The 16,083-nt window shown below is 39.7% G+C and overlaps 1 protein-coding gene across 12 annotated transcripts in view; it reads right to left on the bottom strand.

The window, feature by feature from the left end:
• Positions 1-16,083, bottom strand: part of magi2a (membrane associated guanylate kinase, WW and PDZ domain containing 2a) — a 600,063-nt gene that overhangs the window by 441,663 nt on the left and 142,317 nt on the right. For 10 of the 12 annotated variants that reach the window (XR_010021125.1, XM_063072811.1, XM_063072812.1 and 7 more), the window contains exon 2: positions 13,881-13,997. Coding sequence is in view for 9 of the 12 variants with exons in the window: in XM_063072811.1 (XP_062928881.1) it covers positions 13,881-13,997 (117 nt within the window). In the remaining 3 variants the exon portion in view is untranslated. The other 2 variants (XM_063072815.1, XM_063072816.1) reach the window with 2 other exon arrangements.

Below are 16,083 nucleotides of genomic sequence, written 5' to 3'. Positions count from 1 at the left end.
GGGCCAAGACCTTTCCTTCAATATTGTTTGCCATCATGGTCATGAGACCATGATCACCTCTGTTATTCTGTGTTCACTGGCCATTCAAAAATCTGATGGTGATGGGAAAGAACCTGTACCTGAAGCATTGAGTATATGGTTTCAGGCTCTTGTATCTTCTCCCTGATGGTAGCAATGAGAAGAGGGCATGTACTGGGAGATGGGGGTTCTTAATGACAAATGGTGCCTTTTTGAGTAATCACCTTTTCAAGATGTCCTTGATGCTGGGAAGGCTAGTGCTCATAATGGAGCTAGCTGAGTTTATAACTTTCTACAGCTTTTTCCAATCCTGTGAAATGGCTCTTCCATACCAGACAGTGATGAAACCAGTTAGAATGCTCTCCATTGTACATCTGTAGAAATTTGCAAGAGTCTTAGGTGACATACCAAGTCTCCTTAAACTCCAAATGTAATACAGCTGCTGTCTTGTCTTCTTTATAATTCCATCAATATGTTAGGCTTGGGATAGATCTTCAGAGATGTTGACACCCAGGAACTAGAAACTGCTCACCCTTTGCACTGCTGATCACTCAATGAAGAGTGGTGTGTGATTCCTCAATGTCCCTTCTTAAAGTCCAGAATAAATTTTACTGATGTTGAGTGCAAGGCAGTTTTTTTTTTGACACCACTGAACCAGTTGATCTTACTCCTATATTTCTCCTCATTACCATCTAAAATTCTGCTCATAATAACCATCACTAAATCTATAGTTGGTGCTTGAGCTGCGCTAAGCTACACAGTCATGGGTTTAGAAAGATTAGAGCAGTAGTCTAAGCACACATCTTTGGGGTGCACCACCGCTTACTGACAGCAAGGAGGAGATGTTACTTTCAATCTACATTGACTTTGGTGAGGAAGACAAAGGTTCAGTTGTGGAGGGAGGTACAGAGTGTCCAGGTTTTGGAGCAAATCTCCCAGCCAGAATATTGGTCCTCTCCAGTTTAGGCCCAACCTGTCTGTCTTACAAAATTCACGCCTATTCCAGAAAAGATTCCAATGATCTAAGAACTTGAATGCCTGCACCCTGCACCAGCTCTTCAACAACGCATTCGTTTGAGCTATCTATTTCTACTCACGTTAGCACATGACACTGAGACTACTCCAGAAAATAATATACTTGAGACCTTGCTTTTTAGATTCTCCCATAACACCTTAAAATTGACTGCAAAGGACTTCTTCCCCCTTTTTAATCAACATGCACCATGACCTCTGACTATTCACCCTCTGCATTGAGAATGTGCTGCAGCTGCCCTAAGATGTCGCTATTACAGATTGCAAGGTATGATGTTCACTATTATAGATTGCAAGATATGGCGTTGTGGCCATCACTAAATGGTGGCTGAAGGATGAATGTGCAAGGTTATACACTGTATTGGAGGGATAGGAAGTAGGCAGAGGGGGAGGCGTGACTCTGCTGGTAAAGAATGGGATCAAATCATTAGAAAGATGTGACATAGGATCAGAAGATGTTGAATCCTTGTTGATTGAGTTAAGAAATTGCAAGGTTAAAAGGACCTTGCTGGCAGCTATATACAGGCCTCCCAAATTTGGCTGGAAGGTGGACCACAGACTACAACAGGAAATAGAAAAGGTGTGTCAAAAGGGCAATGTTATGAGAGTCATGGGAGATTTTAACATGCAGGTCGATTGGGAAAATCAGGTTAGTAATGGATCTCAAGAGAGTGAGTTTGCTGAATGCCTAAGAGATGGCATTTTAGAGCAGTTTGTTGTTGAGTCTACTAGGGGATCAGCTATACTGGATCGGGTGTTATGTAATGAACGGGGGGCAATTAAGGAGCTTAAGGTAGAAGAACCCTTAGGAACCAATGATCACAATATGATTGAGTTCAACTTGAAATTTGATAGGGAGAAAGTAAAGTCTGACATAGCAGTATTTCAGTGGTATGAGAGGGGAGTTGGCCAAAGTAAATTGGAAGGAGCTGCTGGCAGGGATGTCAGCAGAACAGCGACGGTATGCATTTCTGGGAAAAATGAGGATGGTGCAGGACACGTGTATTCCAAAAGTGAATAAGTACTCAAATGGCAAAATAGTACAACCATGGCTGACAAGGGAAGTCAAAGCTAATGTAAAAACAAAAGAGAAGGCATACAACAAAACAAAAATTAGTGGGGAGATAGAGGATTGGGAAGTTTTTAAAAACCTACAGAGAGCAACTAAAAGAATCATTAGAAGGGAAAAGATGAAATATGAAAGCAAGCTAGCAAATAATATCAAAGTGGATAGTAAAAGCTTTTTCAAGTATGTAAAAAATAAAAGAGAGATGAGAGTGTATATAGGACCACTAGAAAATGACGGAGGAGAAATAATAACAAGGGACAAGGAGACGGCAGATGAACTAAATATTTTGCATCAGTCTTCTCTATGGAAGACACTAGCAGTGTGCCAGATGTTGTAGTGTGTGAAGGAAGAGAAATGGGTGCAGTTACTACTACAAAGGAGAAGGTGCTCAAAAAGCTGAAAGACCTAAAAATATGTCACCCGGACCAGATGAACTGCATCCTATTGTTCTGAAAGAGGTAGCATTAGAGATTGTGGCAGCATTAGAAATGATCTTTCAAAAATCACTGGACCCTGGTATGGTGCCAGAGGACTGGAAAATTGCAAATGTCACTCCACTCTTTAGGAAAGGAAGAAGGCAGCAGAAAGGAACTTATAGACCAGTTAGCCTGAGCTCAGTGGTTGGGAAAATGTTAGAGTCAATTATTAAAGGTGAGGTGATGGAGCACCTGGTGACACAGGACAAGATAGGGCAAAGTCAGCATGGTTTCCATTACGGAAAATCCTGCCTGATGAACCTGTTGGAATTCTTTGAGAATATTACAAGTAGGATAGATAAAGGGGATGCAGCAGATGTTGTATATTTGGACTTTCAGAAGGCCTTTGACAAGGTGCCACACATGAGGCTGCTTACCAAGTTAAGAGCCCTTGGTATTACAGAAAAGTTACTAAGGTGGTTACAGCATTGGCTGATTGGAAGAAGGCAGCGAGTGGGAATAAAAGGATCCTTGTCTGGTTGGCTTCCAGTGATTAGTGGTGCTCCGCAGGGGTCGGCGTTGGGACCACTTCTTTTTATGTTGCATATAAATGATTTAGATGATGGAATAGATGGTTTTGTTGCCAAGTTTGCAGATGACACCAAGTTTGATGTAGGGTTAGGTAGTGTTGAGGAAACAGATAGGATGCAGAAGGACTTAGACAGATTAGGAGAATGGGCAAGAAATATAATGTTGGAAAATGCACGGTTATGCACTTTGGCAGGCAAAATAAATGTGAGAAAATCCAAAAATCTGAGATGCAAAGGGACTTGGGAGTCCTTGTGCAGAACATCCTAAAGGTTAACTTGCAGGCTGAGTCGGTGGTGAGGGAGGCAAATGCAATGTTCATTCATTTCAAGAGGTCTAGAATACAAGAGCGATGATGTGATGCTGAGGCTTTATAAGGCACTGGTGAGGCCTCACCTTAGGTATTGTGAACAGTTTTGGGCTCCTCATCTTAGAAGAGAGGGTCCAGAGGAGGTTCACAAGGATGATTCTGGGAATGAAAGGGTTATCATACAAGGAACGTTTGATGGCTCTGGGTCTGTACTCACTGGAATGCAGAAGGATGAGGGGGATTTCATTGAACCTTTCAGATGTTGAAAGGACTAGACAGAGTAGATGTGGAAAGGATGCTTCCTATGGTAGGAGAGTCTTGGACAAGAGGACACAGCCTCAGGATAGAAGTGCGTGCATTCAAAACAGAAATGCGGAGAAATTTCTTTAGCCAGAGGGTGGTGAGTTTGTTGCCACGTGCAGCTGTGGAGGCCAGGTCACTGGGTGTATTTAAGGCAGAATTTGATAGGTTCTTGATTGGACATGGTATCAAAGGTTACAGGGAGAAGGCCAGGAAATGGGGTTGGGAGGAGAAAAAAAAAGGATCAGCCATGATTAAATGGCAAAACAGACTCGATGAGCCAAATGGCCTCAATCTGCTCCTATGTCTTGTGGTCTTATGTCTCTGACCCTGGCACCACCTGGGAGACGAGACACCTTCCTGGAATCTCTTTTCTGGTCACAGAATCCTTTGTCGGTCCGTCTAACTATCGAATCTCCTAACACTACCAGCCTGCCTGATTTCTCCTTACCTGCTGAGCTTCAGAACTGGTCTCAATGACACCAACCTGGCTGTTGCTGCTGTTCCTACAGAGATCAGTTTTCCATCTGCCTCTCACCTCCCCAGCTGTATCCAAAGGGGTATACTGTTGCTCAGAGAAATGGCCCCTAGGGGATCCTGTACTGTCTGTCTCTTGCTTGTACATCTCCTGATGGTCATCCAACTAACTGCACCCTGCAGCTTAGCTGTGACCTACCTTCTAAATCGTTTGTGATACTCTCAGCATCCAACTCCAGCTCCAGTTCCTTCACATTATCATAGCTGTAGTTGGTCCCACTTCCGACTGGTGAAGTAATCAAGGAAAATGACAATCTCCCTGATTACCCACATCCTGCAGGAGGGGCATACCACTGCCCTGACTCGCATTCCAGTTTCTCTAATAGGGAAAATAATTCTAAGAAAACCGTACGGAGACTTGCCCATTCTTATCTGCTCAGCCTCCTCTCACCAAAGCCTCAGCAACATGGCACTTGGGGATGGCAAAGTTTTTGAACTCGCTTTCCTGCAGGTATGTGGAAGGTCTGTCATCACTTAAAACACAGATCAATAGATTGCTGGGCATTAAGAAAATCAAGAGATGTGGGGATAGTGTTGGATAATATGACTTCGAAGGGCAGCTGAAGTTCCCCAACCATATCGCAGCCACCACCCTGCGACCAGACATTGTCCTAGTGTCTGAGTCTACTAAGCAAGTGGTGCTGCTGGAGCTGACAGTCCCATGGGAAGATAGCTTGGAGGAGGCCTTTGAAAGGAAGCTCTCCAAGTAGGCAGGACTGGTTAGCAACTGTCAGCAGGCTGGATGGAGAGCGAGGTGTCTCCCAGTGGAGGTTGGTTGTAGGGGATTCATAGCCCGTTCTTTAGTTAGAGCCTTCAGCATTTTGGGCATCGAGGGAGAGAGGAAGAGGAGAGCCATCCGCAGTACCACTGATGCGGCAGAGAGGGCCTCAGGATGGCTGTGGCTCAAAAGAAGGGAGCCATGAAGTCATAAGTAGCTGGCCATCTGGACACAAGCTGGGGTCTGATCAGCCCCGAATGGGTCACCTGGAGGAGGTTGTATGATGTTGAAAGACCCGAAACACCCAATGATTCCAGGAACATCACTGAAGATGTGTCCAGAAGCATCAATAGATGTATGTACACAGGTAGATCAGTCATGATCTTAATGAATGATGGCGCAGCCTTGAAAAGCTTCATGAATCTGTTTCTACTTGTTTCTTATCTTCTTGTGCTAAAAGGATTGCAAAAACTCTCAACTTGTTAGCAAGACCAGGAATCAATGTAATGCAGCTGATGGCCGAATATCTGGATGTAAAACTGTTTTGTTCTCTGCAGTAATTTTTGAAAAGTTTGTTTTCAACTTCAGCCAGCAGAATTATGTGAATATTTTCCTCAGCAGAAGAGTAATTTAATGCCAAAAAATTTCTTGCATCTGTGACTTTTTCCTTTATATGAGGGTAATAAGTTCCCATTCCAATCTGTTTGTTTTAAACCTGTACTCTGTATTTACTAAAAAAAACCTAGTTGTTATGTCTCAGAATTTCAACATTTCCTCTGCGATATCACATATCTGGGTGCTGCATTAATTTTAATTTTGCAACAATGCTCACTTCATCCTCAGCTGGCTCAGAGCGAATGAAATTGGAATGTTCATCTGCAGATATTGCAGCCTGCAAGAAGTCATCAGAGGGGGTGCAGAGAACTTTTCAGGAGATAGGAGTAGAGTTCTTTGTAACATGTTAAATAACTGGCTAAGAATATCTGCAATTCGGCTAGAAACATTGTAGATGGCTTCCTGACAAACCTGAAGTAGGCAAAAGGCATCCTTCATTTATCTATTTGCATATTCTAATTTTCAAGTTGTACACTGCACATAGTTGATATATGATTCTGATATTCAATGCATCAACCACAATTGTTTGTGCAGCTTTATCCATCTTATCTGCCCGATGAGAAATCTGTCTGCATACTCTTTGGTAATCCTGAACAATGAATGTTACAATATGAAGATTTGTCTGGGTAAATAATCCAAGGGGAATGCTTGTATTTGGTCTCCCACCAGGCTCGACTCTTGTCAAGAGAAAACAAGACGTATACGTTCAGTGGCCACTTTATCAGACACATCTTTACACCTGCACATTAATGGAAATATGTAATCAGCCAATCATATGTCAGCAATTCAATGCATAAAAGTATGCAGTCATGGTCAAGAGGTTCAAATGTTGTTCAGGCTAAACATCAGAATGGGGAAGAAATATGACCTAAATGACTTTGACTGTGGATTGATTGTTGGTACCATACAGGGTGGTTTGAGAAGCTCAGAAACTGCTGATCTCCTAGGGTTTTCACGCATAACAGACTCTAGACTTTACCAAGACTGGTGGTAAAAAAAAACACATCTAGTGAGCAGCTGTTCTGTGGATGAAAATGCCTTATTACTGTGGTCAGAGAAGAATGGCTAGACTGGGTCAAGCTGACAGGAACGCAACAGTAACTCAAATAATCATGCATTGCAACAGTGTTGTGCAAAAGAGCATCACTTAATGCAAAACATGAAGTAATGGCCTACAGCAGCAGAAGACCACAAACATACACTCAGTGGCCATGTTATTAGCTGCAGGATATACCAAATAAAGTGGCCACTGAATATACACATGAACAGTAATGTTAGAAACTCTAAACCCAGCTATCCTACTACTTGCAGTTAAAAGCAATGAATTGAACATCAGGACTTTATTCAGACAAAGGTGTGCAGAGCATGTTGCATTTTGGAAACGTAGATCAGCTTCCAAACTAGATGTACAACTAATTCAGTTAGGTGCATGCTCAGTCAGAAATAAGTGACAAAGAACATGTAAAAGCGTCAGTATGCGCTTTTGGCCATAACATTGTATATCTTGACTATGAAGAAGTTAGAACTCAAATAAAAATAAGTGAAAAATGCATAATTTGGACGTGATTGTGATTATTATTTTGATATTTTATAAGTATCTCTATTTTAAGAGGATAGTTCAGATAACATCAAATTGTCTTGATAAATTTGGAGTTACAGATTCTCTCTTCAGCCATTTTCTTCATTACAGCTGGCTTGCCACATTGCACCTTCACACCTTCTAACAATGCAGTTAATTAATTTCTTTCAATTGCCCATGGAGCATTGCTTCTACTCTTATTGAACTATTTAAATGAGGCAAGTTAGAAAAATTATTTATCAAATCACACTCAAGAATATAAATTGCATTATCTTTGCAATGCATACTACCTTCAAAAATTTACACAGCTAAGAAAGATATAAATTAAAAGAGAATACCAGAAATTTCTTTTCCAGATATATAAGGAGTAAAAGAGAGGTGAGAGTAGATATTCGACCGCTGAAAAATGATGCTGGAGAGAGTAATGGGGGACAAGGAAATGACAGACAAATTGAATAAATATCTTGCATCAGTCTTCACTGTGAAAGACACTAGCAGAATGCTGGATGTTCCAGAGCGTCAGGAGGCAGTTGTGAGGGCAGTTACTATTACTAGGGAGAAGGTGTTTGGGAAACAGAAAAGTCTGAAGATAGACAAGTCACCTGTACCAGATGGACTACACTTTAGAGTTGTCAAAGAGGTAACTGAAGAGATTGTGAAGGCATTAGTAATGATCTTTCAAGAGCCATTAGATTCTGGAATGGTCCGGATGAAGAGAAAATTGCAAATGTCACACTACTCTTTAAGAAGGGAGGGAAGCAGAAGAAAGGAAATTATAGGCCAGTTAGCCTGACCATAGTGGCTGAGAATATGTAGGAGTCAACTGTTAAGGATGTGGTTTTGGGGTACTTGGAGGCACATGACAAAATAGGGCAAAATCAGCATGGTTCCTCCAGGGAAAATCCTGCAAAGCAAATCTGTTAGAATTCTTTGAGGAAATAACAGGCAAGATAGACAAAAGAAAATCGTTGTATGTTTTGTACTTGGATTTTCAGAACACCTTTCAGAGTCCATGAAAGATATTACTGGCATGGATAGAGTATTGGCTGTTGGCAAGAGGCAAAGAGTGGGAAGAAAGAATGCCTTTTCTACTTGGCTACAAGTGACTAGTGGTATTCCCCAGGGGTTGGTGTTGGACCACTTCTTTTTACGTTGTATGTCAATGACCTGGATGATGGAATTGATGGTTTAATGTCCAAGTCTGTGGATGATACAAAAACAGGTGGAGGGCAGGTAGTGTTGAGGAAGCAGAGAGGCTGCAGAAGGACTTGGACAGATTAGGAAAATAGGCAAAGAAAAGGCAAATGGAATAAAGTGCTGGAAAGTGTATGGTCAAATATTTCAGCAGAAGGGATAAAAACATTGACTATTTTCTAAACGGGGAGAAAATTCAAACATCCAAGGTGCAAAGGGACTTGGGTGTCATTGTGCAGAATTCCCTAAAAGTTATTTTGCAGGTTGAGTCTGTGGTGAAGAAGGCAAATGTGATGTTAGCATTCATTTCAAGAAGATTAGAACATTAAAACAAGGATGTAGTGCTGAGGCTTTATAAGGCACTGGTGAGGCGCCACTTGAGAGTATTGTGAGCAGTTTTGGGCCCTTATTTAAGAAAAGAGGTGCAGATGTTGGAGAGGGTTCAATAATTCCAGGAATGTAAAGCTTATATTATGAGAAGCGATTGATGGCTCTGGGCTGGAATTTAGAAGAATGAGGGGCATCTCAATGAAGCCGTTCAATTGCTGAAAGGCCTCGATAGAGTGGATGTGGAGGGGGATATTTCTATGGTGGAGGAGCCTATGACCAGAGGGCACAACCTAAGAATAGACGGACATCCATTTAAAATGGAGATGAGGAGAAATTTCTTTAGCCGAGGGTGATGAATCTGTGGCAGCTGTGGAGGCCTGGTCATTGTGTTTATTTAAGGTGGGGGTTGATAGGTTTGTGATTAGTCATGGTGTGAATGGTTACAGGGAGAAGGAAGGAGATTGGAGTTGAGAGGAAAATGAATCAGCCATGATGAAATGCCAGAGCAGATTCAATGGGCCATCTGGCCTAATTCTGCTCCTTTGTCTTATGGTCCTATAGTCATGAGACAATAAGATATTTCCTGATACTGAACAATTTGAACTACATAATACCATTCAAATCAACATTATTTGGTATTCTTCTTCGTCACTTCATGAAACCTGGTAGAATATTTTCACTTTTAAAATAAATTCATAGTGAAGAATTTGAATTGCAATAATAAGGTCAGTATTTGCCTCAAGGACTTTGTGAAATTGTTGGTAACATCTGGAACAAGCATCTATACAGTTAAGTGTGAAATCCAAAAATTATCAATAATTCCTTGCTCAACCATACCATGTGTTGTCATGCAATCTACCTCATGATAATTAGTAAAATTGGAAAAATTGAAGTGCATGACATAACACAAACATGAGAAAAATCTGCAGATGCTGGAAATCCAAAGTGACACATACACAATGCTAGAGGAACTCAGCAGGCCAGGCAGCATCTATGAAAAAGAGTAAATAGCCAACGTTTCAGGCTGAGACCCTTCCTCAGGATTCCTGATGAAACACCAGAAGAATTCAGTAGGATTCCTGATGAAGAGTTGCGGCCCAAAATGTCAATTGTTTGCTCTTTTCCATAGAAGCTGCCTGGCCTGCTGAGTCTCTCCAGCATTTTATGTGGTTTGTGAAGGGCATGGAGTTCTGCTATAATGCAACTGTGTCATTCCTTAGAAACCCTGCATTATAGAAAATCACATTATAAAAACAATTGTGTTAATGGGGTAAAAAGGTTAGGGGCTAGACTGCCTCAGATTCTTTCCCCCACAGCAATTTCAATAATAAAGGCATCTTCAAAAGTTATAATCTCATTTTGTTACTACAAGTTAGAAGAGCTAAAGGCTGTGTGTTGCCATTGTTCAATAGAGCATTGTTCCACATGTATCAATAGAATCGATTCTTGTCATGTTCTAATGGCCTCCCACTGTGAAACTAGCAGCCTATGTTCTTAACAGACAATGAGACAATGTTACATGATTGTCTGATTACTGCAGATAGATCAAAATTGCTTTATAACCAATTCAGCCATGCAATAAAATTAATGTTCCCCAATTAATCGATTGCATTATATCCAATGTGTGTTACAGATACATGCATTATAGCAGAACTACCTGCATTTGACCTGTAATAATTCCTGAAAATATTAAACTTTGTACTACAAGATGGAAGTGAGTTTCTGATTGGCTGAACTTGTACTTGAAAGACTTTTATTCTTGTACAAATATCAAAAATTAACTGGATTTTATAAATATTTATTTTACTTTCTAAAATAATATATTGCAGCTTCTATTTAAGTTTCATGAGTAAGATTCACCGTTTATTGCACTTTGCCTTAATACTGTGTTTTATTAAACTTTCCAATTTGAAATCAATGAGAATTCCTCAACATAAAGTCTGTACAGCCTGCTTGATGTCACTATTCATATTTCACACCAAAGATCCCCAAGAAATTGAAGTTTCGAGCAAGCCAGCTCTGAAAATAAGCAATTATCCAAGAGGAAAAAATCCATCTTGAAACTGGTCTTTTTCCAAAATGCAAAGAAATACTGTAGTTTTGGCTTTATATTAAAAAAACACCCCAGTTTATTGAAATACTTACAAACAAATGAATTTGGAGCATTAGTACACTCCCAAGACTGTTTCACCAAATAGTAAGATCATGAATGATCTGACTTTGATGTCAACACATTCCAATCCACTCCCAGTAACCTTTCATACTCTTGTTTACCAAATACCTATTTACCTTGTTCTTAAAAATACTCCAATACTCTGTTTCCATCATCTTAAGTGAAATGTTTTTCTTCATTTCTTAAATGGAAAACCCCTTCAACAGTAACCCCAGCTTCTTGATTTCCCCAGAAAATCAAACATTCACTCCACATCCATTTTCAATACTATTCAATCAAGCCCCCTTTCGTTCTACTAAACTATAGCAGATACAAGCCTAATCCAATTGTTCCTCATAAGACCAGATATTAGCCTATTAAAACTTCCTTGAACTGTTTTCAAGGCATCAACATCTTTCTTTAAATAAGGCAAATGCTGTATATAGATTTCAGAGCTGACCTTACCAGTGTGCTTTATAACTGAAACACAACCTCCCTAGTTTTGCATTGCTTCCCTGTAATAAATGATGCAATTCTGTTACCCTTTTATGCACTGTACCCACATACAAGCCTTTTGCAAACAATGTCAGTTTTTCTACATTATATTTAATTTACCAGATCTTTGCCCATTTTATTAATCCATCTATAGTACCTTCTATGTTTTTATCCAAGTCACTTATATAAACTGTAGAAAGTTGAGATCTCAGCACACCACATTACATTTTGCCAATCTGTGTTCTCTGTTAGCCAGCCAAACCTCTCTCTGTCAGTCAATATGTTACCTTCTCTGCCATGGGTTTTCATTTTCCACAATAACATACAATGGCATACCGTATTAAATAGCTTCTCAAAGTCTTTCTATTGGTTAGTTTTCTGAAGAACTAACATGTTCCTACAACAGATGCTTAGCTAACCAGTAATACACATAACTTGATTGTAACGCATTGCTTTATGTCACTTATTATATTTGTGTCAAACTTCTAAGAATAATTATTTGAGACAATAATTATCAGGCAATAGAGTGGTTCAAAGTAGGAAATCTGCAGCATTACCAGGTCTGATTTATGTGTAACCCCTTTTTTACTAATGTGATTGACTCTTCAGTTCAGCAGCAATTAAATGGACTGAAAATACTAGCCCTGCTAGTCGCACCTACATATCCTGAACAAATTATACAACATTAAACAGTTTCCCACAAAGTACAATGGTAAATAAATTCTCAAGGAAAACTAATCAGTTAAAAATTTGGCAGAAATTGCTTCTGATTGAAATTTTTCATTATTTATTTTTACTTCATGTTTTCATTACTCCAGAATGAAGTAATTATCATATCAGTGTTCAAAATATACATGTAAATGCACTTAAAATATGCATAGAAATTGATGCCATTTCTTAAAATCTGGCACTGATCTGAGTTTAATACTGTAAAATGTGTATTCCAGTTTCTCACAGCAACCTAACCAACAAAAATACATTTCTGAGTGTAAGTACGTGATGTGAGAAGCTATTGGAGGCATGAAAGTATTAATTATACAGAGATCTGGGGAGACCACACCTGAAGTACAGTACTGTATGCAGTTTTGGATCACTTGTCTACAAAAGGATGCAAGCTCAATGAAGTACGAAAAGGGCCCTGATAAAGCTTGATGTAAGGAAACTATATGCCCTGGCTGAAGAGCCTGGGACTAGGAAAACGCATTGAGAATAAGGGGACTGAAACAAAGTGAACGTTCTTTACTTGAGGGTGGTGAACCTCTGGAATATTCTGCCTTGAAGGTAAATGGACAGACTCTTACTGTGTTCATTCAATATACAGATTGATTAATTGGCTGACTTCTGGACACTAGGAGAATTAAGACACATAGGGACAATGCTGGAAAATGACACAAGAGACAGAAGATCAGTAATAATCTTAATGAGCAGCAGCAGAGGATCAAATAACTGCATGGTTTACTTCTCTACCTATTTATTCTTTTCTAGTATATATTGACTCACTTTCTTCCTTAATGCTACACCATCCATCTATTTTACACCTCCAGCACCTCCCATAAACTGTGTAAGAGTCCACGCTTTAGTGCAACTAAATATGAAGTAAGCAATGCTATCACTGATATTTTTGTAAATTAATTCCAGATTAGTTTATACCAAAATTTGTCCAAATATTCAGAATTAAAGCCATTTCTCAAGAAATATGCACAATTAGTTTCAGTAAGATGAATTACAAACATTGGATATTATAGGTAAAGTACTGCTTTTTATTTTCTCAATGATACAAGTGAAACTATACAACCAACTACATCAATTTCTATTATATCATAACCAATTTTATATATACTTTAGTAACCTGAAAACTCATGTCAGGTTATGATCCAAATATTGATTTAATTGGTGTTACTCTTGTAACAATATCTGCATACAACCTCATAAAAGATGCCAAAAATCCATGATCTCCATATCCCATAATTATTTATTTGGAATTGATGGTTTTTTATTCCATTTTGAATTAAGTTCAAAGTCATTGCAGCACTCTTAATCTTAGTTTAATATACATTTCAATTTGACATAAAAAGTTTTCACATTATAACTTACTTGATTTGCTATGTTTTGTCATATAAAGTATAAGAGTTCTTTAAAAATCGAAATATATTCGCAGGGGACTATCTAAAAAGCAGAGCAGAGACTTAACTGTTTCTGTTGGAAAATAAACGAATTCTAGAAAATGGAAGATCTTGTCCTTTATTTTTCCCCAATGTGACGATTTCCCTCCAATGCTTTTCTTTCAACCGATATTTTAAAACGAAGGTTTTATCAAGAATAAAACGCTGAATATCAAAAATATTGAATATAACGAATAGTAGACTCTGGTTCGCACATATCACTGTTATTTTCAAGGGTTCAAATCGACGTAATTTATTTTACTTTTATAGCATATTATTTAAAATACCAAACTAATTTTCACCGACTCTTAACCATTTCGGCTCTTCGCTTCTTGTCTGAACCTCAGCAAAAGCACGATACTTACATGGCACGGTCCGCAAATACAGGTTATCGCGGATAATCTGCTGAAGCTCGTGGTCAACCGAACCCTTTTGGAACCGTAAATTGAGATAGTGTCGAAGGTCCTTGTCAACAGTGCCCCCTGCAAAAAGGAATACAAGTTACATTTAGCACTACCGGAAAGATAGCAGAGCCCAGAGTGAAAAGAAAAGCAATACAGAACCCTCCGCTGTTTCGATTTGAGCTTGCGAACTGCGAATCAAAAACCCACCTCATATATTCCTCGCACGGAACCTCCACGATAAATTGGCCATTCACACAGTAATGCAAAGTTCAACAGTTAAAGCCATACCAATATCATCACTGGACGAGCCTGAACACAGCCTCACTTGAGTCCAGTTCCTCGAGAATCACAGCTAAAATTGAATTATGTTTGATTCTTTGTTATATTTTATACCATTGGAGCTGCCGTCCTTTAAGCTACATCTGCTTCGCCTTTCTTTATAAATGTTCGTATTTATACTAACTGGATTAGGCAGCCCGAGCGGGTGTTCGGTGGCAGCAGTCCGTCAGTTCCACGCCCAGCCACCTAAAGGGCACACTTCAGCCATCCACCAAGAGCTCCCGTTATTGCACACTGGCGGGAAAGCCTGAATGATCCCGCTCTCGTCTCTGCGCTGGTGCCTCAACAAGGCACTGCCACACCTCTTATCCTTGCTGCATCAGCTTCTATTCGCTGCCCCTAATGCCCTGTCCGCGGCTACTGTCACACAACATGCCGCCGTGGGCACTGGAGACACACAGCGGCGGATCCCGTAGGAGCAGCTCACGCTCGTTCCAATTGGCTGCGAAAACGATAGGTCCTGCAGCTACCTCCGGGATGTGAAGCCCGCCGATTGATGCAGATGCTTTCTGGCAGCCTGTGAAAATGCCAGGCAGACAATAACAGATGTACTGTGACTACTGACATAAGCTCGAATCACTCACATTATAGAGAAAGCTGTGACGTGTGGAAACGGGGCAACCTATAATGTATTCATGTAGAGACTATTCTTCCCGATAACGGATGACATGCTAAAAACCAAGCCAAGATAAGGCATCAAATTGTTCAGCAAATATGTGAATAAATGCAGATTTCAACCCAATGTGCCCGGCGGAAACGGGGCGGATTCGGGTTGCCTATCAGTTTTAAAGCTCTATTGTCGGAGTTTATATTGTTCATTTTTACTTGCCTTTTGAAAAAAAATCTACAACGGTGATCGGGTGTTTTCTTTATCCCTACCGACACTTGCAGAACCACAGTGTTTTTGGGCAATGCACGAAAATCCGTACAGAGCCCTACATCACAAGAGTTTTGCATCTTATCAGAACTGGCATTACAGCAGTCTAGTATCCTAACATTTTTTTAATTTAAACCTTATCTTTTATGTCAATTAAGTGGGGTTTTATTGAGGCCATGTCTGGGTGACTGTTTACAGTTAGGCCTCTTTTATTAAAATAGGGGGCATACTTGCTCAAGAGTGCAGAGAAGGTTCACAAGGTTTATTCCTGAAATTGCAGGCCTATCTTAAAAGAGTTTGAATAGACTAGGTTAGTGCAGAGAAATGAAAGATGATCTCAATAAAAGGTATAAAATTCTTGGAGCACTTTGGAGCAGATGGCTAAGGAGTCAAAAACTAAGGATCACAGTATCAAAATAAGGCAGCGGTCCTTTTGGACTGAAATGAAGACAAATTTCTTCTTATGAAGCAATGGTGAATTTTGGAATTCTTTCCCGTGGTGGGCTGTTCACATATTGACTGCTTTCAAAACAGTTATCAACAGATGTGGACACAAGGGACTACAGATCCTGAACTCTAAATCAACAAATATCTGGCAGGTCAAACGGCATCTGCTGATCAATGGATTTCTGCATATTAAAAAACATATTGATAAGGTAAGAAAAGTGCGTTTGAGATGGATCAGCCATGCTTTTTGATGAATGGCAAAACAGGGCCATAGGGATCCACTGGTTTACTTCTATTCCTATTTCCTATGTTTGTCCATAGTGAAAATGCTTTCATGGTGAAAATGTGGCCTTTGGTTCTCAATAAAAGTTCAGCTAAAATAAAAGAAAACCAGAACTTTTAATTAAAAATCACTAATCAGGACCCAAATGATATTTTTTACCAATGAAGTCCATTTTAAATATCATCACTGTTACATTTAAATTATGCATAGAACCCAAA

Source organism: Mobula hypostoma, chromosome 20, assembly GCF_963921235.1.
Source record: "Mobula hypostoma chromosome 20, sMobHyp1.1, whole genome shotgun sequence".
Taxonomy (NCBI): Eukaryota; Metazoa; Chordata; class Chondrichthyes; order Myliobatiformes; family Myliobatidae; genus Mobula; species Mobula hypostoma.
This window is presented reverse-complemented; position numbering and strand designations above follow the sequence as displayed.